The sequence below is a fragment of the Chrysoperla carnea genome, chromosome 3 (assembly GCF_905475395.1).
Source record: "Chrysoperla carnea chromosome 3, inChrCarn1.1, whole genome shotgun sequence".
NCBI classification, from domain to species: domain Eukaryota; kingdom Metazoa; phylum Arthropoda; class Insecta; order Neuroptera; family Chrysopidae; genus Chrysoperla; species Chrysoperla carnea.
In genome coordinates, this window is record NC_058339.1 from 38,675,727 (window position 1) to 38,692,738 (window position 17,012).

Consider the following 17,012-nt stretch of genomic DNA (forward strand, 5'->3'; position numbering starts at 1 on the left):
CACATGTTATTCATTTTATATACTAGGCTTTACAAATTATATTTTCTATTTATTTCTTAAAAATAATTTATAAAATGTAAATACGCGCGCTATGTCTAGTTTTTAGTACATATTTTGCCTTCTTTTAACTTCAGTGATAACTGTCACTGTGTCGCATCGTTGTACTTAACTAATATTTAAAGAAATGTGATTGCAATAAACCAAAAAATAAAAAACTCATTGATGTTATTAAACAATTATTTCAAAGAGTTTATTTTATATATAGGAAAATTAGGGAAATACATATTTTATGAAAAGTATATAATATATATTTAATAAAAAAATAATAATATATTTTAATAATATAATAATAATTGTAAATTACGCGATAATATTTTAACATAGAAGCTAGAAATATTGCCTTTCATATCATTTTCTTTTAAAAGGGCACAACCAATTGCACAATAACTTTTATTTAAATTTTCCAACAAGATATAAAATAAATATTTTCAAAAACCCACGACGTAAAGTACAAGGGTGCTTAGCTAAGATAGTAGTAAAATCTTTCTGTCAAAGTAGAGCAACAAATTATTCAGCTTTTTCTATTCTTCGCAACAGTTCAAAAAATCGAACGCAATAAAATTCTAAGTAGACGATTTCACTTTGTTTGACCGCCTGCCCTTTCTATGTGGCAAAGTAATAAGCATCATCTTGCGTTTTGGGCGATATTGCTTAGATTTTTTAGATTTCCTTAAACGAATTGTACTCGGAAGCCCGTATTTATGATAAACACCATGCGTACAGGACATAAAATGTCGTTCTCAAAATACATTTCGAAGGAAACAAATTACTCAATACGGAATAGTTGATAGCTTGCACACATTTTAGACATAGTCAATTAAGGGCAAAGCTTGGTACAAACACTTGACTTAATGTCGTGGGTAAATTTATTTGTACAAGTCTCCCCCAATTAATAAATTTCATATTTGTAAATATTTGTACAATTTGTAATTTTAGGACTCGTTCAACAACGTGATATCGGTTCTATTTAATATTCACTTATATTACTCCCACAATGCACCATAATTTGGTTGATTTTTACTTAAACATCGAATTCTTTATACAACATTGTTTGACTTGAATTGTTATGTCGATTTGTGAGGAAAGAGAGAGATGGAGACTAAAACTGAGTAATATAGTGATATTATGGTTAATTGTACATTTATTGTATCTTGATACAAAATATTAGTAGAATATTTAGAGAAATTTTTCGAACAATAAGAATGTCAAATTAAATCTTCTCTAGGGTAATTGGGTTAAAATTCAAGTTGAATGAAAAAGCCAAAAATTTAAAGAATCTCGTTTAAGTAACAGAATCGACCGTTCGAACTTCGCTCAATTTTTTGAGAATGAGTCCTACAAATATATCCACGATATACGAATATTAATATAAAACTCTAATAGCGCCGAATATTGATTTGGTGTAATGTATGTTGCCTAATGCAATGTAAATTAGGAAAAATGCCCTAAATGGTTAACATATTCTTGAATATTGTAAGAACATGTACTGCCTATTAAAAAAAAAAAAACTAATTGTTCATGTTTTTCTTAGGCTATATAAAATTTGTTGAACGTAAAAAATTAGCCTTAGATTAAATACTTGTTAATGTAGTTTTAACTGTTAGGCATATTTTTCGCTTACAACAACCATTCCTTCACAGAACCCATCACAAATCCTTCGTTTGCATGATCATGCGAGACATTTTTTATTTTATTAAGTTATTATTTTTTTTTTTTAATTTTATTTGCAAATTCAATTAAAAATAACATTTTTATTATTGAAAATAAATTTTATTTCTGTGTGTTAGTTTAAAATTCAGACACGTATCCAGAATTTTGTTTTTATGATATGTGAGGAGCCACATAGATATATTTTTTTGTTTGAAGAAGTAAACCCCATCCTTCTCACTCTGAATACGTGCCTCTTCTTTATTTAGTTCCTCTACGATGCTTTTTCTTTAAATACAAGGCATTTCGCACTTTAGTTTGGATTGATAACAATTTTTGATAATTTAAGTGATTTTTACAATGCCTTGTGAAGAGGGTTGGATAATTAGATGTAAAAAAGCGGTATTTTATATTCCCAGCCATGTTTTCAAACAACGTTGTAAAATAGGAAATTTTTGGGTTAAAATACATGTAAAAATCGCTTGAATTTTTTCGAAGTCGTACAAAAATTATGTATTCAAAAACTAATAAATTCTAAATTTTCAGCTTCGTAAAAAAACAAAGAAATATTTGAAAAAAAAAAATAAATAAAAATGTTATTTTTATTGGAAACTAAAAAACAATTATTTGTAACGAATTATTTTATTTTGTTGCTCACTTCACCTCCACTTTTAGTTTGGTCCAAATTTTATAATTATTATCCTTCTTGATAAAATAAAATCCAACAAAAAAATATGGAATTTAAACAAAATTCGGTCTTAAAAAATTTCGGGTTGTGGTTTTCACATCTCTACACACGCATACAAAAACGAAACAGATACAAATGTGAAGTGAGTCGGCGGATACAAATAAATCGTTAAAAGTAATTCGTAATCAGTGTTATTTAAAACAAATGTGAATAAATGAAATTACGTTATTGTTATTTATTGTGTATGCGCAGTATGACAAACGAACGTCGTGAGCAAGCGCGTAAGGATTTGAAGGGATTGGAAGATACTGTTGCTAAGGAATTGCAGACATTACACAATCTTCGAAAATTATTTGTACAAGATTTACAAGTAAGTTTAGTTATTAAATATACATAGATTTAAGAAGTTCTAGGATCAGAAAGGTTGTATTTGTAGCTTTAGTTAGCCTTGAATCGATTACAATTTCTAGTTCTTGGCGAATTTTCAGATACAAACAATTCAATAGGGCAAAATATTATTCTTTATTGGACGGTTATTCTTTCGAAACAAATTCACGACGAAGCAACTAACGAATATCAGAGAGGAAACAATATGAATCACGTTGACATTTAGGCGATCTTAATATGCCTTTTGAATCTTTTTCTTTTATCAAATTCATGGAATATCCAGAAAAAATTAAGAAGCTTCAAAAAATCTTTAAAACTATCCAACAATAAATTGAATTTTTCGGAGTTAAATATCTTAACGAGTTACCGGTACTTTTAGTATTGAAAATATTTTGCCTTTTGAATTTAAACTCATGATATACCCGATACCCGATAATTTGAAAATTTAAAAATAAAGGTAACCTAATAGTTTTTGAAATTCCCGTACATGGTATATAAAATATCATAGGTTGTGATTTTTCATTTAAAATTAAAAATGAATGTCCCATATTTGGTACAAAAGTTATCAAGTGATGTAAAAATGAAAGTGCTTGGTTATCATGAGGCTTACTAAATTTTATTTAAAATTATTTATAGGCTCGTATTAAACGTTCCGTCACAACTGAAGATAACGAAGATGATGGTGGTTCTTTAGCTCAAAAACAAAAAATATCATTCTTAGAAAACAATTTAGATCAATTAACAAAAGTACATAAACAATTAGTGAGAGATAATGCTGATTTACGTTGTGAATTACCAAAATTAGAGAAACGTTTACGTGCAACAATGGAACGTGTAAAAGCATTAGAATCCGCATTACGTGATGCTAAAGAGGGTGCAATGAAAGATCGTAAACGTTATCAATATGAAGTTGATCGTATCAAAGAGGCTGTACGACAAAAGAATCTTGCACGACGTGGTCCAAGTGCTCAAATCGGTATGTAACTTTAATTATTTTGTATATAACGATCAATATTTTAATGTTTTATGTTTGTGAACAGCAAAACCAATTCGTGCTGGACAACATCATACCAACACCATGGTGAATTTACGAGGAACACAAGGTAATGTTATCAGTCCACGAATTATTTCTGATAACGATGCCAACAAACGTAAAAGTATAATAATCGGAGGAAATCGAGGTAAGTGAAATGTTTTATATTAAATTTTATGGTGTTCCGTATCAAAATTTGAAAAATAGTTAATATATACCTATACAATCTATCTTTATCTGAATAATACTAATGAAAATAGAAATAGGTCTCCGCATTAAAGCCCAACCATAGATAAAATTTAAAGATTTAAAAACAAAATTTTATACCAAATTACTTCACATCAAGTAGAACATTGCATTATATTGAACTACCCACTTGTGAACTACGCGATCGCTTGGATAATTATCGGCGCCTAGCTTTATTTTAAATTATTTAAAATCCTAAATCATTGTTTGTCGCCAATTTGATTCCCTATTTTTGTGTTATGTTTTAGAAACATCAACCTAAATTAATGACTTTCGATAAATATGATAAAGATGTAAAAATGTACGAACTTAGGGTACGTTCCGCTATACAATGAGACCACTGTAAGATATGACATTTATTCAGTATACTGCGAAGCCGTTCTGTGTTCAACGAAATAATTATTTTGATGCGGTCCACTTTTTCCTGAATATCATGCAAAACAATCTCTTTCTTCATAAACATTTTTATATTTCAGATGAAAGCTGAATTAATGCTTAAATAAATAAAACAATTTTAGATTGAATGATGGGTGCAATTCATGTTTCCTCTACCTATCGTGTAGTAGTATGGTGCTTAATAATAAAACTGGTTTCAATATACAAAAAAAAATTTACAAATTCAATTCTTCATAAAACAAAAATCAAAGTTGCTTAAAGAAGTCGTCATAATTAATAAAAAATAATTAAATTTCAAAAACACAAAAAAAAAAAAAAATTTACTTAAATGCTTCTTGTGGCTTATTTATGTTCGTTCTTCGTAAAAAAAAATTTTCCCCAAAAAAGTTTATGAAAAAATTTATGTAGTTTAAAAAAAATCGCTTCTTCCATAGACTATTTTTCAAAACTACGTGTAATATAAGGTTCAGATAGCTTCACTTAGGATTACCTAAGTGTTTCAAAGTTTTATCTGAATTCGATTATAACGTTTTATCAACACGTAGAATCCTTTTTTCAAATGTTTTAATCAGCTTCCCCACACAGCGCATTTAAAATAAACCGAACTTAGACGAATCAATTTTTTTGAGCGTACCATATTTTGTGCAATTATTTTTTAGGGATTTTTTTCTTAATATTTTATTTTACCCCCTCATGTGTCCACAATTGTAGTATTTTAGTGTAATAATCTTGCCAAAAAAAGGATTTTAAAATCGATTTACAAAAATTGCAGCTTTTTAAATGTATATTAAATATAAGGAGATATATTAATATATTATAAAAATATATTTACAAATAATAAATATTCAGTAAGCTAAAAATTTAAGCAAAAATTCTAAAATGTATCATTTAAGTTAGCATTAAGTCCAAATATTATTTTTTTAATCGGCTTGATGGGAGTAATAATCATTGGTAAAATTCTGTGTTTACTAGTTCAGTTAATTATTTTATACATATTTATAAACTTAATCCGAATCAAAGGACCAAAATATCTTTCTTTTAAATTAATGAATATCCAACTGAAAATTTATTTTACAGAAATAATTGTAATGTTTAATTTCTTTGTTGGAAATGTGACGTAAAAACAAATATCAGTCACTCTTAATCTTATTTTTTGGTTACGTTGAATAGATTGCAACTAGAAAAGCAATTAGCTATAGAGTTGAAGATAAATCAGGTACACTGCCATCTAATTTCATTCAAGTTTATCTAATTATGTGCTAGAGCTACTATCTGTTCGAAAGCTCAAGGTCATATCTACTATCATGAACACAGATTTTAAAATGTAATATGCCTTAAGATAGAAAGAGGCTAAGACTGTATGTTTTAGCCTTATTTTATGTACTTAACCATAATATTATCTAATATAGGAGCATCATTTTTACTCCCATTTACGTTGTAAATGCATTTATTCCCAAATTTTTCAATCATATTGGATGCCGATGCTTACTGTATATTTATGATGCCCTGGTGGATTTATCTTGGACGTTTAGCGCACTAGTAAGCACTTATAAACATTCCCCTGTTTACATGAACGCTTAAAAGTACTTTTATTAAGTGTCCACGATAAATGCCCCCCAACTTCAATTGTCTTATAGATTTATAATAATAGAACTTAATATTTGAAATCTTAATTCAAATTTTTAATGAGCTTAGGTGTGTGTTTATTTGTTTTATTATCATTGAAAATAAATTTTTAAAAATTTTTTAATTAATTTTTCATTTCAACATGAAATTGTTTATACTTTATTTTTATACGAACCTAATTAACTTATTTTGCTAATTGTATTTTAAATCACAAAAATAAATAATAAATATTTGTATTATAATATATGAAAAATGTTGTGATGTATTTTGAAAAAAAAAAAGGTTTTTCTTGTTAATTCATAGTTGGTAGTTCCCAGCAAAATATAAAGCTATGAATTATCGTGTGTTTGTGTAAAATTAAATTGTTTATAAGTTGTTTATTTAAAAATTTTTTTTTTTTGGTATTGAGTTCTTCATATTTTCGATTACATCGACATGTTATATTACTTTGCACAATTGTTAAATTGTATGTCTCAAAATAAAAGCATTAATTTTGTGCGCTCTTAATAAAATTATTACTTATAACGGGTGTTTTTTTAGAGGTACAGAAATTTAAAATGAAATAAAAATATAAAATACATAAACATAAGTAAGAAAAAATTCGAGGTCTAATTTTCGAACACATTTTCAAACTTTGGAGATTTTGATCGGCAATAACGCTGCAACGGTGTTAAGTCACACGATTTCACCCACTGCTACCTATGCGGCTATTGCGTATATCTTTCAATAAATTGATTGGCACCGCTTTGTGTAACATGATTCGACATCTTGTATGTCATTGAATTGAGAAACGGAAAAAGTTTTGTAAAGATAACAATTTTTTTAAGAAAAATAGACCAATGATTCCACTAGCTCATGTTATTATCAAAAAGGAACTTATGTGGATGCCATGATGTCTAATAATGGCCGATGAATCGATTCGAAAATTGAACTTTCAGATTGCGCTTTATTCAAAGTCAGTCAGCGGCGGGAAGTATCTGAAATCATATTTAGATATTAAAATAAGTTTCGTGTACTAAACCACATTTGCACAATTTGCGAGCGTTTTTCTGGCGTAAATCTTTTCAAATTATACTGAGCACTAACCAATTGTCAAATTAGCCGTTGCTGGAAAAAGTGATATTAATTTGAAAAATATTATTGGGGGAAAACACCCATTAAAAAATAATGCTGCCTAATTGAAAGTGTATAATTGAATTTTTACTGTCAACATAAGAAGTAGCAAAAAAAAAAAGTTTCAAAACAATGGATCACATTGGTATTTAAAGGTGTACAAGAATTTTACAAGCATCTCGTTCACTAATAACAAAAATTGTAAATAAATTGATGATTGCACAGAATTGGTACTAGCCGAAATATAAGTTAGAATTTTTTTCGCGTTTAGTTAGAACAATTAAATAATTTTTCTCAATGTGTACTCTGCTATACAAAATTCAATATATTTTGGAAAAACACTGTAGGATAATGGATAAAATTTCTATTTGGACGTAAAATAAAAAAAAATATTCTATTTTTAAATGGTATTTTAAAATGTATAATCAAAATTGTAAGAAAGAAAATTAGTTAAACAAATTTTTTTTTGAAAAAAAAGAAAACTTTAACATTTACTCTTCGCATTTAAATTGTTGTATAAAGTGTAATTTATTTGTGTATTTCAAATTCTCATGAAAGATGATGGATCCATTTTAATAATGATATAATTTGAGCAATTTCATTGAATTGGATAAAAACATATTCCGAGCAAGCATTTGATTAGATCAAATTTTATCTGCTTAATTTTCATTAAATTATTCCTACCTCAATATATGTCTCGAAAATATTATCAGACCTTAATGTAAATGACACATTAAATCTGATTCGAAGGACTATAATGTTATCCTTTTAATAAACGAAATATCAACTCAAAATTTAAAATTGTACAGAAAAAAAGTAAAAAGAGTAAATGTTAAACGATTCAAACAAGTAATGTTTAGTTGTTCTTTTCTGCCGTTTCCTCTCGTCTTCACTTTCCTTCCCTTAAAAAAATATATAATAATAAAAGTATATATATTTGTGCACATTTAGTAATTAGAGCACGTATTTAATAATTGTGCACACAAACAAAAAAACTTCTCTAATTAATTAATTAATCAGCAAAGGCATTCATTATTATTAATTATTTTTATCATTATTATTATTATTAAAATTACTACAGCTTATTAATACAACAGATACAAGAAACAAAAAAAAAAAAAGAAACAACTAAAGTATTAAAAGTAATACAACTTTTTTTATAATTTGTAAGTAATCAAAAAAATAAAATCATTAATTTATACGTTATTTAAAAATAATTTTAAAAAAATTAATAAAAATAAAAATTTTCATTTTGGTATTTTTAGGTAGATAATATTGTAATTTATTTATTTAAGCTGGTGTAGCTATTCTTAAATAAATACTATAATAATTAAATTTGGTGTGTTTTTTTGCATCCGTTATCGAAAATAATAAAATTCCCATTTGGTCAGACAAACTTCAGAAAATACTATTCACCCATATAGATAAAAAATTCCGAAGAAATTTTAAGAAGAAGGTTATCAAAATTCATCTTGTCAAAAAAATTACGATATCGCAAAACTATATTCGTGCATCGAGATAAAAAGATTGAAAAACCCCTGAATAAATTTCTAGAAATAAGAAGAGTTATATCAATTAGAAAGTTCCCAAAAAAATGAAAAAGTTTTGAAATGAAATCTAAAGCAAATAAATTAATTTTTTCATTATATCAAGTTGGAAAATGCCAAAAAATTTCTCAGCAATATAATTTTCCATTTTTAGTTTTTGAATAATCAGTGTTTTATAGTTGATTATTCATTAAAAATTTTTGCTCACGAATGAAAAGTCAGTTAATAAAAATGATATTCAAATCACACGAAAGTCGTCACATTTGATCTTCAAACGGGTCAGAACTGTATTGAAAATATTTGATAGTAAGACGATACTAAAAAAATAATTAAAAAGATAGTAATTATAGTATACAAAAATAATTGAAACGTAATATTATTGTCAGACTATTTTTTGCGACAAAATTATCTAGTCCATTGACCTGATGTTAAAATGTTTTAATGTCAAATTTAGTTTGGGTTTTTCTTATTTAGGTCAAATTTAAATATATTTTCTAACAATGTTTGGTCAGTTTTAAATTGAATAAAGTAAAAGGGTATAATACAAGAATTAGATCAGTAAGGGACTAAAATATAAAGTAATTCTAGAGATTTTAAGGGACTGAATGAACTTTACCCGTACTGTACTAGGAAGTGCCTGTTGGGACTATCAATTATGCAGCACCTCTAGGCCCTTTATAAATCAAAATATTATGTTTTTGCGAATTTTAATATTTAAAGGCTTTTCTATTATAACGGAGGTTTCTTAAATTTTGAATTTAATATTATATGTTTTAATATTTTCTTTTACAAAAAAATTTAGTGGCCCATTTCAAAATTTTGTTCTAGATCCACCGCGATTGTATATCTGTTTATGTTCCAAAAGTTCGTATGATTTGGGGGAATTACATATTATATCAAAAACCAAAATGGTTTACATAATCATAAACTAAGTTATTTATGATTATGTTTTGGAAGTTCTTACTTCGGTGGAACAACATTTTCAATCAAAAATCAAAGTGGAAATTTACATAATATACTTAGTATTGTCATGACTGATGACATCATTTTTAAATAGTGATATAATTTTGATACAAAATCAATACTATAAATATACAATAATTGCTTTTTAAACTACTTATTTGCTTTATTTTTATCAATGTTATCGAATTCGATATTTTACAAAATAACAAAAATAGAAAACAAATTTGATTAAATGTTTGTTTGATAATGGAGAAAGAAAACATAATTCACTTACTTTTTGAACTTTTGTGGTTCGGTATAGTACATTGAGAGTAGTTTGGCTATTGGGGGTATAAATTAAGGTAGTTTGGTTATTATATAGTCGAGTACATAAAACCATGCCCATATTAATGCTATTGTATAACTGTAGCAACAGTCATAATACCTTGACGTAGTGGCGTACATACACTAAATACACACACAACTGCATTTTTTAGCCTTTTGCCTTCACAATAGATTGAAAAAGGAAACCGCAAGATTAGATAGGTTATTGGATTTCTGTGAAAACTTTTTCAAATCGTCCCCAAAACGGGGTGATCAAAGCTTCACATATATTATAATTATAGTATATGACTACCGTCTCCCTTGTGAAAATATTGCTCAGAAATTTTTTTTTTCTTACTAATAAAAAAGAAGAGTTTTTCAGAATTAGAAAGACTTTTTAAGTCCTTTGTCTAAAATATTTTCACAAGGGCTAAATAAAAATACATCGTACAACTAACAAAGCAACACAACATAAAACAATTTTGTAGCTGCGAGAGCTTTTGATCAGAACGATCCCAAGAACATGTTGGAGGCGGTTAGAAAAAGTTTCACAGAAAGCCATTTTCCTATCTAATCGTGCGGGGTCCTTTATACCATTTTAGGACGAAGGTTAAAAGAATAAGAAAATTTACTCCTTCTCTAGGATAAATTTTTGACAAAGAGAAGAAATAGTAATAAAATTTCGACTTGTTAAGTGCAGAGAACTCGAACTGTTTATAAAATGATTCATTGATCTACATTACACATGAATGTGATGTGGGAGTTTGCTATGAGACTGTTCGAGTAATAAATTAAAAAAAAAAACTATAAGTATAACAATAACTACATATAAGTAATTGATAAAAAGGTCAAATATTAATAATTGATTTATGAGTAATGTGAATTCTGACATTGGCTGATATTTTATTTATACTTACCAATGAGTGTTTATACTCCATTAGGAATACTATTTACAGAGAGATTAAAAATGCATGATTGCAAATTTGGTCCATTATTTACTGAAATCCATTTTACTGGGTAGGTTAAATGCACTTAAAATAAATAATCAATCGTTTCTCTCTAAAATTTACCATTACAAAATGGGAATTAATGTGTATTTATGTACTGTATTTAAAATTGGAAGGTTTCATCATTTGCTTAACCATTTAAAATCATTCATTATTATTCTCATTCGTAAATAATAGAGAAAGTTTTTTGGTAATTGGTTTTAATCCCTGACCAAGGGGGGTGTTATAAGTTTAACATATCTGTATGTCTGTCTGTGACACCTTAGCTCCTAAACGTGGTGAATTCACTCTCGATGAAACGAAATCACTCCCGATGTACATGTATGGAACACGAAGGTGGATTAAGTTGAGGCAAAAATGAATTAAAGATAACCGTTTTTACTTACGTCAACAATAATAATAATTGTAACGTAATGTATTCAAAATAAATGTTTGTATTATTTTGTTAAAAATGTTTCAAATTAGCAAATAAACATTTTAAGTATGATGACTGGTTAATTTTGATAACAGATAACGTGTTTTATAAGTAGGATTTGCTTCGTTAAGAATTCATTCCTAAAAAGTTATCTTCAGTTAGTTTTTGCCTTAATGTATCCACCTTCGTGTTCCATACATGTCATTGTTCTGATTAACATTCCTATCGAACTTACGACCATAAACATTCCTATCGAACTTTTTCAATTTGTGGACACCCTGTATATTCGATGTCAAAAGTAAATAGCTGAATGACAATATTTTTCCGCACTTTTTAGAATTTAGGTATACCTACCTTTACAGTCCTACAAAATTGAGTTAGAGGGTTGTAATTTGTCTGAAACATGAGTTAAGGAAGTGTCTTGGTAGTGTCTCCCCGACATTGAAATATTTCATGTGGTTAAAAACATGAAAAGACCTAATAAATCGAAACGTTCAATGATGGGAAAAAAATGACCTAAGTGATGGAGTTTTGTTGCTCACAGTTTTTTTTTTATGTTGCCATTCTGTTTCTCAAAACACTTTCGCTACAAAACTTAAAAAATTATTAAAGAAAAAAAGAAAGATTTTGGTGTATTTCTTTAAAAATTTTTATTTATAAAAATAATTAATAACAAAATATATGTATGTATAAAAAAAAATTTAATTTAACTTCTATCTGAAACTAAAATAAAATTACTTTCATTATCATGGTCTAAAGCAGGGTTTACACGTTCATTTTTATAATTAGAAAATACTCGAGCATCATTATTATACATAGTTCGTTTCCAACGAACAATTCGATCTCTGAATACAATAAATATAATTAAGGAAATAATAATTAATAAAAATAATATCGAACTGACGACAGTAAATGCATTTACAGTGTGAGCACTACTTTGGTTTGATACCGCTTTTGAAACCATCTCACTAACAAGTTTTTCCAAGCTATTATGATCCGTTAAATATTCCTTAGATGGAGGATTAGTTACAGTAGGAAGAGACTGAGACGTCGGTACAATGGTTTGTACTGAACTTTGAGTTAAATTCTTATCGTCTTCAGTACATGAAACTCCATGAATATTGTTTCCGGTTAAAATACGTTCCGTATGTTTTGTAATATCAATATAATGATTTTGACAATCTTTTAAGAATTTTAATAAACCTTCACAGGTCCATGGAATTTTTCCAACTCCGAGATATAATAATTTTCGAAAAATATTATTTAAGAGCGTTGCATTTAAATCGGTTAATTTGATATTACCATCTAATATAAACGTATGGATATTCGAAATTGGTAAAAATACTTTCTCATTTGTTAATTCAATAGATGGTAAGAAATTGGAGGATAAATTTAAGAATTTTAAATTTGGTATTCCTGAAAATGATCCTGTTGCAAAAGAATCTAATTTATTATTACCTAAATTTAAGTATTCTAGTTTTGGAATTCCATCAAATAAACCAAGTGGAATGTATGAAATATTATTCCCGGATAAATCTAAGTCTAATAATTTTGAAAAATTCTTAAACATACCAGGATGTAATTCTAGTCGATTATTTGCCAATTTTAAAACAGTAATATTTTGTAAGTTCGTTACATTTTCAAATGTTTTAAGTTCGTTACTTTCTAAATTAATAACATCAATTTGATTGGTTGATGCAAAAGCATTATTATTTAATTCAGATAAGCGATTATTACTTAAATCTAATTTTTGTAAGTACTTTAATGCAGTAAATGCGCCATCTCTAATAATAGAAATAACATTGTGACTTAAGTCTAATACAACTAAACAAACACCACTTTTAATAAATGGATCACTTTGTACTTCCGTAATTTGATTGTTTTGTAAGTCGATTTTTCGAATGTAGTATGCTCGTGGATCTGTGCTTAGTAAACCTGTTGTTAACACTGTCTGGCTACCGAATCGTAGTTTACATGCTTTTCCATCTGAAGTTCGGATAAATTCACCAACCGAATTGTATTCCGTTGCGGTGTTTGTATCTTCAAAATCTAAATCACGGCAATCTTTGTACGAAGACACTGCATGTAAGCCGAGTAACAAACCAAATATATATATCCATAACATTTTTGTTATTTCTGAAAATAATACAAATTGTTTTAAACTTTTATCAGAAATAAATATAAAACTTTTGTTAGTAACTTTAAAAACTTTAGGATATAATCTTACAAAAAGTGTATTTAAAAAGAACTGTTAATTTAGAGATACCCTGTAAATATGAAATATATATCAAGGTAAGTATACTAATTTTAGTTCCAAGTTCGTAACGCATAGAAATATTGATGATACGGACAAAATTTTGGTATAGGTGCTCATAAAATCACCTAATTAGAACATTTTCGGTTGTCCGTTTGCCCGCCTGTCTGTGAGCACGATAATTCCAAAACGAAACGTGCTCAACAGATAAAATTTCGGGGATCAAATAGAAAAAATTTCGAAAGTTTGAAATGGCGGCCGGAAGGTCACAATAAATAAATTGGATATTTTTGCAGGAACTCCTACAATCGGCATTCAATTGCTAAAATTTAAATCTAAAATAAGCAGGTTGAATATTGTTAATAGGATGCAAAATAGCGGGAGTTTTTGGTATCATGTAGGCACCATTCGCACCGCACCCTAGGACATACAGTAATTTTGGTAATTAATATTTAATGTCAATTATGCTTTTAATGATCGGAAAAAGAGTTTTTAAAATGATCGATTGTGTTTTTTCGAGAAATGAATTTTCTAATTTGCTTATTTTAGATACGAATCCATCAACTGAATCTCGTTGGTGGTTTTCCGGGAAATAATAGGTAGAAGATTCATTTCCCGGAAAACCACAATCGACATTGTGTTGGTAGATTTATATCTTAAATAAGCCAGTTAGAAGATTCTTCTCCCGGAAAACCACAATCGACATTTAGTTGGTAGATTTGTATCTAAAATAAGCATATTAGAAATTTCATTTCTTGGAAAACCACAGTCGACCATTTTAAAAACTCATTTTCAAATCATTAAAAGCATAATCGGCATTAAATGGTATTTTATCGAAGAAAATCTGTTTTAATTAGCTGTATAACTCTAATCCAAAAATGAAATTTTCTATTTTTAATATTACTTACTGGGTGCGAGTGGTGCTTACGTTATATCAAAAACCATCCCAAACTCGCGCTATTTTACTCCCTATTCCCAAAAACTAATTTGCTTGTTTTAGATATAAATTTAACAATTTATTGAATGCCAATTGTAGTTTTCTGGCTATGTCTAATTTGTTTATTGTAAACAAAAATCAACCAGTTTTTTTAAACTTTTGTTTGATTTAGATATCCCTTTTAATATCGTATTGAAATCTTCTTATCAAAGACTAATAGAATTCATAATTTTAGAAAGTTTGTAAATTTAATAAATTTTGGCATAATGAAATTAGATTAAAACCTTTTGAAAGTTTAAATAAAATAAAAGTATATTACATTCATTTTCAATTTTTATAAAAAATTTTTGCAAAACATAGAATCGACAAAAAAAGCCATATAGTATCGACTTCGATCACGCGGCAAGCAAGATTTAGTAAAATTGCAATGGAAGGACACAAGAGATTTAATAAAAGCAAACACCTAAAATATTTGACTAATGAAAATTTTTTTACTGTATCACTTTACACTGTATCTCGCCGTAATCCCTCCATAGTAGCCCTGCTTTCCCTTTAACATAATGTATCATATGTTAGGACTCACTGTTAATATTATAGGGTCACTAAATTGACTATCTTTTAAAAGCTTTTATTTAATTTCACTTGTATGTCTTGGAATTTTGAAATCAAAGTTTAACCCACTTCCCGGTTTCCGATTGAGCTGAAATTTTGCATGCATATGTAAATCGGATGACAAAGCATATTGATTTTCCAATCGCTGAATTTGATTTGATTGAATCGCCTGATTCGATTTTCAAATCGCTGTCACCATATTTTATTTACATACACTTTTTAGCTTTGAATAAAATTTAAATAATAAGGGAAAACAAACAATTGACTGAGTTAATTGTTGAAATATATATAGACTGTGTTGATTGCACAGCCACATTACACATACATGTCACACATACATAACTGATATTCCCATATAATACATACTATATAATTTGCGCCTAATTTGCACTATCACGGGTAAACACTACAAAAAAATGTTTCAAACAAAAGTTGTTTATTTTTTTATGGGGAACATTTTTTAATTCTAAACTTTTGTTCTATCTCTAACGGTTTACAAGATGGGTCCTACGAAACCAAGACCCAATTGGCCTATGTTGCCCATTTACGAACTCGACCTCACTCTTTATGTCCTGAGCACGTTGTAAAATCAGCGATTCAGCTTGATATCATTTTTCGTTTTTGACTTATTGTGTCGACAGACGGAGGGACAGACGAACAGACAACCGATAATGGAAAAACTAAGTGATTTTATGAACACCTACCTAAACCAAAATTTTGGTCGTAGCAATATTTTTAAGCGTTACAAACTTGGGACTTAACTTTATATACTATGATATATTTCATATATACATGGTATAAAAAATACTTTTTAAGGAAAAAAAATAATTTACTTTTTAGAACAATAAAAGCTTTTATTGTTCTAAAAAGTAAAAAAATAATTTTTTCATATTTGTCTATTTGTAAAAGCTGGAGGCGCTCAATTTAAAATATCAAGGATGATTCGGAGCGCCTATCAATCTTTGAGAAAAGTCAAATATGAGTGACTTATTTTTTAGCACAATAAAATCTTGTTCTTTAAAAGTATTTTTTATTTAAATTGCTAGGATAATATACAAGACAAGAAATACAAAATTTTACAGTAATTAAATTTTGCAATGATTAAGTTTTCTTCCAAACAATAATTTAAAAAAATTTCATTATTTTCAAGAACAAAAAAAAAACAATTAAAATCACCGAAAAATTTTAACAAACACTATGATTAAAAATTAAAAAAATAAAATAATTAAAAATAAATTAAAAAAACTTTTAAAATACTCACATAATTTAAACCGAATCAAAAGAATTATTCACGAAAAACAAAATAAATGTAATTAATTGATGAAGAATAATAAATGAATGAAATTCGAGATGCAACAATATTTTAAATAATTAACTCCATGATAATACGATATGATGATGGTAACATATGAACTTGACGAGATTTAAATAAAGTTTAACATTTATGTTATTTAAATGTTTGTGGATGTTGATTTAATTTGAAATTTATATTCCACAAAATAACAAAAGCATATTTATCAATGTTTATGTGTATGCATGTTGTGATGTGTAATTTATTATCACACTTTGAAATAAAATTAACAAGAAAAAAAAGAAAATAAACTGTTTTTTTTATATAAATAATATCGTTCATTAGATTAGGTGCTATGGGCACTAGCGTTTTGCAGTGATTGCATGTTTTTGCTATGGGATCAATTCCTCAGAGAATTTGACTTTATATACCTATCATTAAAAATCAGAAACAATTGTAATCGAGGAAATGAAACCAAAAAAATCGT

General features: G+C 27.5%; 2 protein-coding genes across 3 annotated transcripts in view; one reads left to right on the forward strand and one right to left on the reverse strand.

The window, feature by feature from the left end:
- The window catches only part of LOC123295449 (kinesin heavy chain), a 30,948-nt gene extending 25,714 nt beyond the window's left edge, over positions 1-5,234 (forward strand). Inside the window, exons 10-13 of one of the 2 annotated variants that reach the window (XM_044876812.1) lie at positions 2,648-2,765; positions 3,419-3,758; positions 3,823-3,963; positions 4,538-5,234. In XM_044876812.1, coding sequence (XP_044732747.1) covers positions 2,648-2,765; positions 3,419-3,758; positions 3,823-3,963; positions 4,538-4,548 — 610 coding nt within the window. In that variant the 3' untranslated portion in view covers positions 4,549-5,234. Of the gene's footprint in view, positions 1-2,647; positions 2,766-3,418; positions 3,759-3,822; positions 3,964-4,309; positions 4,459-4,537 lie in introns of those variants that run through there. The other variant, XM_044876811.1, reaches the window with a different exon arrangement.
- A 4,162-nt stretch (positions 5,235-9,396) lies between these two features.
- Positions 9,397-16,686, reverse strand: LOC123296023 (toll-like receptor 13). The gene is made up of 3 exons (XM_044877485.1): positions 16,496-16,686; positions 12,170-13,567; positions 9,397-9,416 (listed from the first exon to the last, which is right to left on the reverse strand). The coding sequence occupies exons 2-3, from the start codon at positions 13,554-13,556 to the stop codon at positions 9,397-9,399; spliced, it is 1,407 nt and encodes a 468-aa protein (XP_044733420.1). The 5' UTR covers positions 13,557-13,567; positions 16,496-16,686.
- Positions 16,687-17,012: the final 326 nt, after the last annotated feature.

Excerpts from the sequence above, each read along its gene's own strand:
- LOC123296023 (XM_044877485.1), bottom strand. The coding sequence starts at position 13,556 with ATGTTATGGATATATATATTTGGTTTGTTACTCGGCTTACATGCAGTG. Across the intron at positions 9,417-12,169 it reads TTTAGACCATGATAATGAAA|GGCCTAGAGGTGCTGCATAA; the intron begins GTAATTTTATTT and ends TGATTTATAAAG.